Consider the following 14,745-nt stretch of genomic DNA (forward strand, 5'->3'; position numbering starts at 1 on the left):
AATAACATAATTAACAAATTAATTAATCTTGCTTTTCACTCTGTTGACGATTGCATGCAGTTTTGGATCACATTGTGAGAGGAGTTAGTTAGAGATAGGAAGAGTCAAACACATGCAGAGATGCATGTAACATAGCATAGCATTAGGTGATAGAGTTATTTTAATAATGTAAAAATAAGGTTAGTGTCTCACATGAATGGTATATATTGTAGTATTGCATAACATGCAATAAACAGTACTAGAAAGAAGCACAACCTGAAAACGGTTCTTGACCTTGCCTCCTCCTTGACCATTCTATTTTGAACCCAAACTCTTACACGGGGACATAAAAACCACAGTTTCTCTAGTTTATTAGCATGTTTAAAAAACAATATCACAAAATACCAATGTTAATATTTAAATAGATGTCTTAAAATTGCTTATATGTTGCAGGACAGTCTCAAACAATGCTGAATTCTGTTGTAAATTAAGAAATAACAGCCTTAAATTATAACCTAGAGTATTAACAGTCAACCATTAAACAATTAGTTTTTTAAATTTTCTCTTGGCTGTTTTCCAGAGGCATTTTATATACACAAATTAACGTCAATATTAACATCTATATGTAAATATCTCACAGAATAACTTTAGGGCCAAGAAGGCATATGAAACAGGCTCTCTGTGTTTTAGAAGGAAGAAGAAAATTCCATTGAAATAATTCACAACTCCTCAATATTTAAAAGCTATTGCATGGAAAATGTTTAGCTTGCACCTACCACTATTGTAAATTCCAACTTCAAGACATTTCAGGAACAAGTATTTTTGGTTTTCACTGGAATATCTGTAATATTTAAAATAACAAACCAATATTTGAATAAAAGAACTTTTTTTTTGCTATTTAAATAATAGGGTATTTGAATGAAGAAACCTTTAAAGAATTCCATCTACCCATGAAAAGATATTCATGTTGACCACATATTCTAAACTAATCTAGTCTCATTTGCCAGCATTTGGCCCATATCCTTTTAAACCCTTCCTATTCGTTTACCCATTCTGACGCCTTTTAAATTTTGTATTTGCACCAGTCTTGACCACCACCTCTGGCAGTTCATTCCTTATATGCACCACCCTCTGTGCGAAAACGTTATCCACTGGTCTCTTTTAAATCTTCCCCCGATGCCCTCTAGTATTGGATTCCCCTACTCTGTGGTAAAGACCTTGACTATTCACCTTATCCATACCCTTCATGATTTTATAAACTTCTGTAAGGTCACCTTTCAGCTTCTTATATTCCAGGGAAAATAGCTCCAGCTTATTCAACTCTCCCTATAGCAGATGCCCTCCAACCCCAGCAACATCCTTGTAAATCTTTTCTGAACACTTTCAGATTTCACGCCATCTTTCCTAAAGCAGAAAGACCAGAATTGAATGCTGTATCCCAAAAGTGGTCTAACCAATGTCCTGTACAGGATGCAACATGACTTCCTAACTTCTATGCTCAATGCACTGACCAATTAAGGCAAGCATACCAATTGCTTTTTTCACTGTCCTGTCTACCTCTGACTCTGCTTTCAAGGAACTATGAACCTGCACCCCAAGGTCTCTATGTTCAGCAATACTCCCCAGGACCTTACCATTAAGTATATTAGTCCTGCCCTTAGTTGCCTACCAAAATGCAGTCTAACTAACACCTTAAGATATTCCCATTCACTGCCTGGACAGTAGCTTGACTCTGCAAGAAATAAGACATTCCATGCAAAGACAATCCATACATCAAGTCAAGAATCCCTTAATTGTTTTTGAGTTAGAAGCAAGGAATTTGAGGAGAAATAAAACCCACGGGTGGATGCTCTCTGATGCAGCATGAACAAACAATATGGGAAAATGTGGTAAGACTGGAAGAAAAATAAGCAAATTGTCATGTGTGAAAGTCAAGGGGTAGCAGTCCTTAATGGAGCGAAGAGGCTCCATGTTCAGTCACGGAGTTATGCCACAGTCAGTAAGGGGTTTATCTGATTGTGGTGGTTGGTCATGGTCAGCCAAGCTTCTAGTCTGGAGATCCATACCCTTACAGTTCAAGAATTGGTCAATGGTCAATCCTGCAGGACAAATGCGTTCCAGGGGTTGATTTGCATCGGGGCAGTCAGAGTGCTGCTGAGACTCAGTTCGGGGGATGGGACAGGTCTTCTTCCAATTATAGAAAAATGGAAGTGAACAGAAGAGAAGTTCATGGTGATGCATAAGCAGGAGAGGTGATGAGATGTCCCAGGAAGTGCAAGAATGGTTTATAGTTTAGGAAGACATGGAGTTGAAATGATGCATGCAATATTGAACATTCTGGTCCATGACCTTCAGTGAGATGCATGTATGACGGCTGCATCAGAGTGAGTGATGGCCTTGTGCTCGCAGGGGAGCAGAAAGCTGTTAGCAGTTCACCTGCAGAATGCAGCAGAATATTGAGCTTCATCTTGCACTGTTGGGGGTCCTGCTTCACTGAGGACACAACACTGACACAGCAATTCGTGTTCATGCTGGCTGAGTCTACTGGTCTGGTCTCCTTTGCCAGTCAGCTGGAAAATAGATGGCCATTCTGTCCACAAAGACCTCCAGCTCCCTGCCATTGATGTGGGAAACAAATTTCCCTTTCCTTTGGAGCATGCCCTCAAAGTTGTGCCTCAAGCAATACAGTGTGAAGACCTGTCCTTGGCTTGAAGACTCTGAAGTGGTATATCACTGAACTTCAAATCTGGTGCCAATGCGTGAAATCCAGAAGGCCCCACAGTGTCAAGTGCCTCCACCTCACTAGTCATGTGACTCACCAAAGAAAGGTGCCCAAGAGCTCAGATGCAAATAACTGAAGTAAAGAGTGGTCGATTGCGTGAGAAAAGTCACTCCAGGCATTGTGGATCAAGCACTAAAAACCTTCTTGGTAAAAATACTTCAACACCCGGGGAAAATCCAGCCCCGAGAGTCAAAATAGCTCAAACTGAATGATGCAGTAGGTCAGCATGCTGGTGGGAGCCTGTGTTAAAGGGAGACACATGAGATCTTGTGCAGACTTCAAGCAGGACACAAAAAGTGTCCCTCTGGGAGACAGGAACTACAAGATCTTAAAAAGGTGTTGCTGGAAAAGCACAGCAGTTCAGGCAGCATCAAAGGAGCAGGAGAATCGACGTTTTGGGCATAAGCCCTTCTTCAAGAACACATTTTTAAGCTCTGATCTCCAGCAGCTGCAGTCCTCACTTTCTTCTAGGAACTACAAGATCTCAAGAGCAAATGTACCATAACACAACCTGCTTTGAAGACTGAGGGTTAAAAAACTTAATCCAAGGTAGGCTTATTCCTGAAACATCAACTCTCATGCTCCTCAGATGCAGCCTGGCCTGTTGTGCTTTTCCAGCACTACACATTTTGACTCTGACTCTCCAGCATCTGCAGCTCTCACTTTCTCCAATGTACTATAGCCACGTAATTCTTAGGTATAGAGTCATAGAATCATGCAGCATGGAAACAGAGCCTTTGGTATAACATGCCAGCCAGATTTTCCAAAATAAACTAGTCCCAATTGGTCAAAATCTGTTTAGACCTCTCCTATGTATGAACCTGTCCAAATGTCTTCTAAGTGTTGCAACTGTACCTGCATCTCTCACTTCCACTGATAGCTCCTTCTATATATGTACCACCCTCTGTGGGAAACAATTGCCTCTCAGGTCCCTTTTAAATTTTTCCCCCTCACCTTAAAGCTATACCCTTCAGTTTTGAGTTGCCTTACCTTTACTATTCACTTTATCTACACCTCTCAAGATTTTATTAATCTCTATAAGTTCACCCCACAACATTCTATGCTCTAGGGAAAGAAGTCCCAACTTATCCTGCTGCCCCTTTAACACAAACCCTGTGGGCCCAGTAACATCCTTGTAAATCTTTTCTGCACTTTTTTATTTGAATAATATCCTTCCTATATCAGGGTGACCAGTATTCCAAAAGTGGCCTCACCAACATCCTGTTTGGTTGTGACATGACATTCCATCTCCTATACCCAATGCTCTGATCAATGAAGGCAAGCGTGCCAAATGCCTTCTTCATCACCTGTTTACCTGTGGTGCCAGTGAAGTCATATTATTTTAAGAACAGCATTTATTGGGGTGGGGGGTCAGTCAGATCAGTTAGTTCTGCAGCTGATCTCTGATGCAGAGTAACGCAAACAGAGTGCGTTCAATTCCCTCACCAGCTGAGGTCACCATGAAAGACTTTCCTTCTCAATCTCACCTCGCCTGAGGCATGGTAGCCTTCGGTTCAACTACAAGCAGTCATCTCTGTCTAATGAGAGAACAGCCCAATGATCATGTATGACAACAGTGACTTTATCTTTTGGTATTTAAAGCAATAATATGATGGAAACATGCATAACAAGAAACTAGGACACTCAGCTTGTGCTGCTAAAGCAATACTTTAATTTATTAATAGTACAGATGGTCTAGTAATCTTGAAGCTATTTTAATCCCTATACAGAACTTTGAAATTATTGAAACATTTTTTGTTTTCATTTCTTCATTTCTACTTTATGAACAGTTATCCATTTAGCTCAATTTGGAAATGAAGTTTATCACTTTATATATTACCTGTGACACATGTAGCAAAAGTATTCTTAAACCTGGATATTGGTACTTTCTTACATTAATTAATGGAAATACACAATTCTTTTCTTTTAGCTGCTGATGATATAGGAATTCACCAAATGATTCGAATATCAGAACTGCTCACCTCTGTTGAATGTGACCTTCTTCACAAAAAGCTTACTCACCCTGAGAAAGACATTATGAAGGATATTGACCAAATGTCGGAGGAAAATGACAATTTATTCAAGACCCGGAAACGCAGAGAAATCAGTAGGTAAAATGATCTGTCTGTCCTGATAATCCTGAACATTGTATTTGATGAAGCATTACATAAAAAAAGTTTATCCTGCTGTAATTAAAACCTAAACTGTGAAATAATCAAGATTTGACTAATCTAAGGTTGAACATATTAAGATATATTTTTGGTCAGTGTGGCAGTTATTGGTAAGAGGCCAATAACCTGGGGAGGTAGCAGATGGATGGCATTACCAACTCTCTCTTTGTCCCAGAGAGGCCTAAACCTATCTGAATGGTGCAAAATGGAGCCCTGTTAACAGCTTCCAGTTTATGTCCCACCATTTCAGGAGGTCTAAAATTACTCCTTGAGAATCAAGTTCAACCCTCTGTGATGAAAGAAAACTGTGGTTTAATTAATTATGCTTGCTTAACATACTCTGACAAAATTAATGATGGGACTTTTATTTTTAAATGAATAAAATGCTATTTCTGAAATGTATCCTCAATCATCTTTGAATGTCCAGGCTTTGCTGTATTGACTAGGCCACAGTGATGATGCTAGATTAATCTGAGGTAAGTAGCATATCAAACCAGATTTATAGTCTAGATTCCACCTGGATGCACATCTCAATCTGTAGTATGAGCAATCCTGATTACTGACCATGATGGGATGACATTGTTGTTCAGTGTGCAGCAAGTTTGTTATCATTATCCTCTTCTTATGATAGGGATCTACAGGGTCTGCTAGGTCTATTGTGGTAGAGGAAAATCACATGCTAGCCTAATGTGAAGAAGTTCTTGTCTTGAACAAGATGAAGCTTATTACATATTAGTGACTAAGTACAAGTTATACTGATATGATAGACATTGTTACAAAGACTGGGAACTGGGTAATAGGTCTTACTACTTCGTGATCCTACCAGTTCTGCTGGACATCATGATTGTGGCCGATGTTTAATACATTTCTTAGTATTAACCCTTTAATACCTATACAACTTTATACAGCACCTGCGAGGAGAGATCTGTGTCTACTGTAAGCACAAGCACAAAGCTTCATTTCTGATGTGGGAAGTTTGAAATATTGGAATAGAACCTAAGGGAGTGATTTTGGGTCCCATAATAATAAGGAGACTACAATAGATTTGTAAAGTGGCAGGGAGGTCCTGTGTTTATCCAATGGCTTCACATCACCCTGGTATTATTTTGCATATTTTTCTGAGTTGCACGATAGCTTGCTGGAGGCAGTCTCATGCCATTTCATTTCAAAGCGTTCAGGAACAGGCTGAGTTAGGTTGTCATTGTACATCATTGCACACCCAAAACTGCTCTCTGCAGACAATGAAGTGGCAATATTACCACCACCCAGAAAAAAAACTTCTCTGTAAAGAAAGACTTCTAAAATATGAAGTGCAAACTTTAAGATATAACGCACATTTCGTTTCCTTTCTCTATTATTTCTTATCACTATTTTTTAGCCAATATTGAAGAGTGTACTGAAATTCTGATTGACTGGTTGAGGAACGAAGGTGACAGCATGTATTGGGATCGATTGTCTCGAGCACTGAGACAGGTTGGTCGTGAAGATGTTGATAAAGGTATTCTCCTCCTTATTGTACATGTTTAATTAACGCACAGATTTGTTTACAATAAAATCCCAAATTGCTGGAGAAACTCAGCAGGCCTGGCAGCATCCATGGGAAGAAAACAGAGTTAACATTTCAAGTATGGTGACTCTTCATCAGACGTCATTTGATAATCTGATTTCATAGTGCTGGAAAGTAATTTGGTTCTGTTTGACTCAAAACTAAAACAGATGCCAATTTTGTGATGCATTAGGAAAGTTTCTGAAATGACAGAATCAAGATGAATCAATCAAATTGGTATTTTTTTGCTACATGTTACCCCACTTCTCCTGACTTGGGCATATTCACACAGAAATATGGATTAGGGTCAGAAACCCTATTTCAAAGAAGAAAAACATACTTAAGTTTACAGTGGAGCGTAAGAGGCTGAAGGGTAACCTCATTGAAGATTCTAAAATCATGAGGGGCATAGATAAAGTGAATGACAGAGATCTTTTCTCTAATGTGGGGGAGTTCAAAACTTGGGACATATTTTTAAGATGAGAGGAAAAATATTTAAAAAGGACATGAGAAGTAACTTTTTTTAAATAGATAGTGGTTTTTGTGTGGAATGAACTGCCAATGGTGGATGTGGGTATAACTGCAACGTTTAAAAGACATTTGGATAACTTCATGAATAGAAAGGTTTGGAGGGATATGGACGAAGTGTAGGTAGATGGGACCAGTTTAGTTTGGGAACATGGACTGGTTGGTCTGAAGGGTCTGTGTCCACTCTGTATGACTTTATGAGTCTGACATCATAATTCCTCTGAAAATACTTGAGCAAGAGTCTTTTGTTATGGAAAAGCAGTGATTAATCCTAGAATCCTCGTAGCCAGCAGCAGAGAAGATCATTGTCAAAACCCCTTTTACTGCAATAAATGTACTAATGCCTGTTTAAATGTCAATAACAAAGCTAGATGTTTTGACAGCTACTGTGAAAGGGTAAGTATGTAAGGTGGGTGTAGGGGTCAGTTGGCAGATAGGGTCAGTGGGGAGGTAAGGATTCAGCCAGATAGATGAGGGCACAACATGGCAGGCCAAAGATGGAGTGGATAGAGTGCAAAGTCGATGGTTGTTAAGGTGTCAGCTATGAAAGGGAGTAATGTGCCAGGTGAATGAAGCAGTAAGCTTCAGCTAAGTGCATAAGTGTTCAGTTCATGGGGCTATCAGATCAGGGAATAGGTTTCAGATTGGGTGGAGTGACTCAGATCCAAGGGAGAGGGTAATGTTGTATCACTAGGGTCAGGTCAAATGCATAGTGTGGGTCAGGATCAGAGCACCAGATAGGGTGTAGCTGTCATGTTGATGGAAGGGTGTCAAATTGGAGGGTGTTGCATCAGGCTATCTCAGGCCTGTCCTCAGTGTCTTGAAAGAAGAATCAGCTATTGATACCCGGGTCATGAGCCAGTAACCCTAACATAGGATAACACTTTTATTTTTAAAAAAATGACCTATGAGTTAAAATTTTACTTTGGGATTGAAAAATATTTTTATTTCAATGTGAAATCAACAAAGCACAAAGTAATAAAAAAATTAATGTTAAGATGGAGCTTCAGATTAATAATTACTCAGGAGTTGGTGGCGGATTTTAATCCTCTAATTTTTCCTGGATGACCAAGAAGCTTAAATGAGTCGGTAACCTTTGAAATCTTTGATCTTAAGCAACTTCTTCAGTGGATTCCAGATGCAGAGTATTTGACAGTTAAAGTTTTCCATTTCCAGGGCAATTCTCTTGGAGTCAATTGCTTTAGGATTTCTGCATGTCCTCAATGTACAACCTCAAGCTATGGCAACTCGGAGAATGTGAGGACTGCAGATGCTGGAGATCAGAATCGAGAGCGTGGTGCTGGAAAAGCGCAGCAGGTCAGGCAGCATCCAAGGAGCAGGAAAATCGATGTTTCGGGCACATCAAGAAAGAGCTTCATTCCTGATGAAGGGCTAATGCCCAAACGTCGATTCTCCTGCTTCTCAGATGCTGCCTGGCCTGCTGCGCTTTTTAGCACCATACTCTGGACTATGGCGATGTAATGCCTACCATTGGCCATTGAAGTTTCTGGGCCATTGCCTTCCTCAAAGGGGATGAAACTAATGTTGAGCAAATGAGCAGAAGGATTGAAAATCATCATCTTTTGTAATCAAGTGTTAACTGACTGTATAATCTAAGCTGAAACTACAGCAATATTGAGGGACTGCAATATTTCCAAAAGTGATAGCCTCAAGATTAGTAAAATTAATTTATATACATTAAGGATAAACCAAACTCTACAAAAAATAATGTGCTTGCTATTAACAATGTCTGCCCAACATTTTTTAAAAATCTTCATTTGTCCAGATGTATTATATAAATTATAATTTCACTGATGACTGGGAATATAAATTTTATTTTTTCCCTTGCCCTGTACTAAATTTTAGAATTAATGACATGATCCTCAAGCGTTTCTTTAAAATTCATTTTCATCCTATCAACTAGGTATGAGTTAGTTCCTTTCATAATGTATTGTCACGAGGGGAATAAACAGTTTGAGTTAAATTGTTTCAGACATTTAGCTGGACCAACGATAATCACAATAAACAATTATTTGGTGTAAAAACCGAAAGAACTGTGGATGCTGTAAATCAGAAACAAAAACAGAAATTGCTGGAAAAGCTCGGGAGGTCTGGCAGTATCTGTGGAGAGAAATCAGGGTTAATATTTTGGGTTGAGTGATCCTTCCTCAGAACTCAGTTCTAAGGAAGGGTGACAACATGAAATGTTAACTCTGATTTCTTTCCACAGATGCTGTAAGACCTCTTGGACTTTTCCAGCAATTTCTCTAATTAATTGGTGTATATGTTTTGGAGAAAAAAATAGACTTAAAAAATTAATTTTGGGTTAAGTATGGTGAATTCTAATTATTTGGCATGAACTCTGGAGAGAGAAACAGACATTTCGAGAGTTTATCGCAGTCAGAACATTAGGTCTATTTCTCTTTCAGCAGATGCAGCCAGACCTGCTGATTTTCTCCAGCATTCTCTCTGTCTACTTCAGATTTTCAGCAGCTACTGGCTTTTTATATAAATCCTAAGTAATGTTTTTCTACACATATCCCCAATACGTCTTTTGCTGGGTGGCGTGGGTGGTAGGGCAGGAGTTATTTTCTAAGTAATTCACTCGCAGAATTTTTTAATGTGTCCTTGTCCACTCAGAGGAAGCAGGACAACTTCAAACCTTCCTCTGCGTTGAGCAACTGTTCAAGAGACACATTTGTGGAAATTTGCTTAGGTAATGATTTTCCTCCAGGAAAGCCCCAGTTAGTATTAAGCTGCTTAAAAATGAAACAAAAAGGAAAAAAAAAATGTGTGGGTGAAGAAAAAATATTAAATAAAGCTGATTTTTGAAAAGTTAAACATGGGCATTACATTGCACGTGCATGCGCACGTACTTAAAAAATCATTGGACGTTGGATGCACAGTTGGAATTTGTCATCTGATAGTTGGTGTCAGCAGTCAAGAGTGTGGTGCTGGAAAAACACAGCAGGTCAGACAGCATCCAAGGAACAAGGGAGTTGACGTTTTGGACATAAGCCCTTCATCACTTTCTCTAGTTGGTGTCAGCAGACACACTCCAAAATACAACTTAAGTTTCAGGAGATAAGCATTTGTCATTCATATCACATGCCCAACATTCAGGCTCCTGTTCAATTCAAATTACATGTAAATGAGCCAATACCTGACTAAAAGAAATGCACTAAAATAATTATATTAATGCTCCTAGATTATCCTGGCTAATTCTATTATCCTGATATATATGTGCATTAGCATGATGTAGTAGCTCCAACTTTTAAAACATGGAATTAGATCGCTTCACTGAATACGATAACTTCAGTGATTTGATTCTCCAGGGAGAGCAGGTCAGAGAATTACTGCCACACCATTAGTGCACGCTTTAATGTAATCCTCCATTGGGAGCATGGGATGAATCAATTCATTCTCATATGAATGTATCTCTCTAAATCTGAGTGCAAACACGTATAGCAGAATTTTCTCTGTTTCAGTTAGACAGTTTTGTCAAGTGAGATTCAGGGCAGCCTGTCTGCCTTGGTTCACAGAGTCTTTTCACACAAAACCGTCTTCTGATCTTCACCTCATTAATTTTGCAATCAGCTTCCAAGGCACCTTTCTCAAGGTGCACACGGCCAGAGATGTGGAAACATTTGCCATTACCTTCCAGCAATCATATCACTGGTGCCATTACTGAAGCCTCACTCTGCACCACTTCAGATGCTGCAAGTAAGGAACATCACCTTACACAATGGTGTTTCAGCTGTTACATTTAGTAAATGGCTCAGACGAAAGTTATCTGTCCATAAGCGGAAAGAGAGATTGCGGTGTTTCTGGATGGGGTGGTGCAGAAAAGAGAAGATCACTATAGGAGGCTATTCCACCAGTCCAAGCCAGCCTGGACACAAATTGCACTGCTTATCATAACATGTGACTTGACAGTCTGACAGTCTCCATTTCAAATGAGTCACTTGAAGCTAGTCACATAAATGAGAGCATGCTATTCTTTATAACTGGAATTTCTTCATAATAGTTCCATCAACACTTCCAGGTTCCTGACAACAAAGGAAACAGCTAAAACAGCTAACTTGCGTCTTGGGCCTGGTCCTTCAGGATACGAATGCAGGATCACAATAGGCAGGTTTGTTCATGGCATGCAGTTTTCAAGGGAGGTGCAGCTAGAATCTAAAAATCATGCTAGTAGCATGAAAGTTACCAAGTCTCAGCGGTATATCCTCATCTCTTGCTGCACAGTTGTATGAGACAGATGCTGTGAAGGCTAGTTACATAATTAACAAATTGAAGAGTGGATGTTTGTATAAGAAAACACGGGCCATGGCGGGTTGCCTGCTTTGAGCCTTACCATAACAAACACTTTGCCAAAAATTGGGAAAAATTGCTCTTATGCTTCCTGAACAATATGTTTCACATAATTCCACATTATATATTCATAAAGTGTCATTCCAGGAAAAAAAAACTCTGTGATGGAAAACACTTGCACAGAATTTGAAAACAATGGGATAGTCAAAATCTGCTTCTTCTTGCCAGAACTGCGGAAGAACATGAACCAGGACAAGACTTTGGAAGTGAATAAGAATGTTGAAGAATATGGTAAAATATTAAAGCAGGCCCACTCCTCCCTAATTGTGACTGATGATGAGATTAACATCGGAGACAGAAATCGAGACAAACGTAGTGAATGTAAGTTTAAATTATATTGGTAATACTCATATAAGGAATCATACTTGGGTAGCAGAATAATAGAGCATATAATAAATTAGTTAGTCATTGGTTAAATAAAGACACATGGATGCACATTCTGTTCATCTTACTGAATCCTCACTCTAATTGCAATTACGCAGAGAGTTAATGCCTGCTTCTCACTATTTATTTTCTCCTTTGTTTAGAAAGTTCAGAATCTGATAGCTTGCTGAAATTCAATAATTTGGTTTGGACAATCACCATTCAAGTATACTCAATTTTAAAATGAACCAGCTGTTGTGGAATCTTCTATGCTAAGAGTCATTTGAATTCTGCTGACAGAAAAAAACAAAATTACATTGGCAAAAACTGTAATTTTCTACAAAGAGGGTTTTAGAAATGGATAGGAAATTATGGAAAATAACTGTAATTCTTGACACTCAAGAAAGCAGAGTTGCAAATATAATTTAGGTTCTTAAAGAACATTCTTTTTGAAAAGAAAACCATATGACCTCCATTCTGTGACATAATTATTCAAATAGTTCCCAACAAGAAAATTGGATTCAGTCAGTATTTAAAATTGTTCAACGCTCATCAATGACAAACCAGCTTCCTTACAGTTCACCTGTACCAGTCATTCTTATGTTACAACTCGCTAGTGTTTTCATTTATTTTCACTTACTATTCTTGAGATGAGGTGTGTTTTTATTACTCAATAATCTATTAAAGCTGCACAAATGAGATAACATAAAAATCATTGCTCAATTAAGATAAGTTTAAAACTCAATTGGAAACCAAAACTAACACAGTAGAACTGGTGGGCAAATCTATTTGCACAATAAACCCTTCTCAGCATCTTCCCAAAAGGCTTCAGGTAATGCTGGATTGTGAAAAAAAAGTCTGCATTACATCATAGTTCCTTTCATTGCATCAATATTTTACAAATCATTTTTATCTACAGTGCCATTATATGACAATGTGTAATTTAAGCCAAATATTGAATAGTATTTGCACTGTAAAACAAATTACTTCTGTAATTGACCAACCATCCAACCAGATTACAAGGTTTAAACTAAGCAAAACAATTAATATTTGTTGAAATCATGAGTATCATTAGATTCTGTGTCACAAAGTGCACAGTTGTTAAGTGCATGTACTTACTATGTACATGTACAATTTTCTCAATTTCTTTTGCCTCACTAAATGATAATCTGATGAAATTTTCTTCATTTTCAGTCCTTGAAATTAACTGGGATGAGTTGGAACTGATTGTTGAAATGGAAAAACTTCCACCTTATCCAAGAAAACTCACTGAAGGATTCAGGACAGTTCTTTGGGGGGTGTTTTTTGGGTTTGTTGGTTCCACTTTCTTGGGTGCCATCAGTCTATATTTTATCATGAAAATAACAGAGAAAGACTATATGGAGATAATACGTCGGTCAAATGTGCTGCACCGCATCAAACGCAGAAGAAAACCAGTACGACGCATAGTCTATTCTTCAGACGATGAAAACACTCATGTGGACAAATCACCTAAACACTTCAGACAGTACTTTCTTCCCTTTCGTACAACAAATTATGCACGAGAAAAGATAAAACCAAATAGGTCGACAAACTAAAATAATTTCATACACCATGTAATGCTAAAGAAAATCTGGATATTGTAAATTTTTATCTTGTCTGATCACTTCATTTCACCATACTGAAGAAAGTTTTCCCTTCCACAGAGAAGAATAGAATTCCAATATTTTGGTCTTATGTATTTCTTACCCTGGATACGGGAATAAAAACCAGTAAATTAACGTATATTAAATTGAGTCTTTCTTAAGATGTGACATTAAGTCATAACCTTTGATCTGAAAGACTGTAGGAAAGAATATTATTTAAATGGTTTTATAATTGGAAAGTGTGGGTTCAAGATCTAGCTGCCCTTGTACACACGGCAATGAAAGTGGACAGACAGATGCAGCAAACAATTAGGAAGCAACAAGTATACTGGTCTTCATTGCGAGAAGGCTTGAGTTCAAGAGTTACTACTGTTATACAGGGCCTTGGTGAACCACAGCTGGAACAATTTTGGTCTCCTTACCTAAGAAAAGATATAACTGTCAGAGAGCAATTGTGGAGGAGAATCATTAGGCTGATATCAGGGATGGTAGGATTATCCTATGAGGAGAGATTGGTTTGATTGGGCCTTACTCACTAGAGTTTAGAAGGATCAGAGGGGATATGATTTAAACATATAAAATCCTAACAGGGTCGGACAGGCTAAATACAGGGAGATGGTTTTCCCCGGCTGGAGAATCTAGAACCAAGGAAAACACTCTCAGGATCTAGAGTAAAACATGTATGACTGAGATGAGAAAAAGTTTCTTCACTCAAATGGTAGTGAATTTGTGGAATTCTCTCCCAGAAGGCTGTGGAAACTGTCAATAAAATTGATAATCTTTTAGATTTTAAAGACATAAAAAGGTATGGGGCAAAAGAGGGAACATGATGTTGAGATTGAGGATCAGCCAAGATCATATTGAGTGGTGAAGGACGTTTGAAGGGCTAAATGGCCTACTCCTGCTTCTAGTTTCTATGTTTCTGTGTTACTAAGCTGAGTGGAGACAATTGTTAATCATTAGTCGAGTGTACAGTACACTGGTTACTCATGCAAATCTTTGTTCCACGAAAATTGTAGTCATCAAGATGGTGAATAATTGTAGACTTTAACTCTGTAACAGTAATATAGTTTAAGAATATGGGCTGTGTAAATTATCCATATCTGCTCTGTACTTACTACCCAGATTAGGCTAAAATTGAGGTGTGGAAGATACCGATGTTAGACCATATACCTCAGATTGGAAAATATCAACATTGAAGGTTTCACTGAAGAGGTTTATGGATGACATTGTCCCATTGGATGAAAATCAAGGAAGTTGACATTTTTCCAAAGAAGTGAAAGAGATATTAGAAAGATTAATTTGTGTTAATGAAAAATACTGGAAATTTGAAACCATACCAGTCATTCTGCTGCAGTTAAATGACTAATGACTTAG

General features: G+C 38.3%; 1 protein-coding gene across 1 annotated transcript; it reads left to right on the top strand.

The window, feature by feature from the left end:
- Positions 1-3,288: 3,288 nt before the first annotated feature.
- LOC122562975 (transmembrane and death domain protein 1-like) lies at positions 3,289-13,499 on the top strand. Its single transcript, XM_043716278.1, has 5 exons — positions 3,289-3,310; positions 4,692-4,868; positions 6,311-6,430; positions 11,549-11,701; positions 12,938-13,499. The coding sequence occupies exons 2-5, from the start codon at positions 4,718-4,720 to the stop codon at positions 13,318-13,320; spliced, it is 807 nt and encodes a 268-aa protein (XP_043572213.1). The 5' UTR covers positions 3,289-3,310; positions 4,692-4,717; the 3' UTR covers positions 13,321-13,499.
- The last annotated feature ends 1,246 nt before the right edge of the window (positions 13,500-14,745 follow it).

Source organism: Chiloscyllium plagiosum, chromosome 26 (genome assembly GCF_004010195.1).
Source record: "Chiloscyllium plagiosum isolate BGI_BamShark_2017 chromosome 26, ASM401019v2, whole genome shotgun sequence".
Lineage (NCBI taxonomy): Eukaryota > Metazoa > Chordata > Chondrichthyes > Orectolobiformes > Hemiscylliidae > Chiloscyllium > Chiloscyllium plagiosum.

Coding starts and splice junctions, on each gene's coding strand:
- LOC122562975 (XM_043716278.1), top strand. CDS start 4,718: ATGATTCGAATATCAGAACTGCTCACCTCTGTTGAATGTGACCTTCTT. Junction 6,431..11,548: donor TCGTGAAGATGTTGATAAAG/GTATTCTCCTCC, acceptor TCTTCTTGCCAG/AACTGCGGAAGAACATGAAC. Junction 11,702..12,937: donor TCGAGACAAACGTAGTGAAT/GTAAGTTTAAAT, acceptor CTTCATTTTCAG/TCCTTGAAATTAACTGGGAT.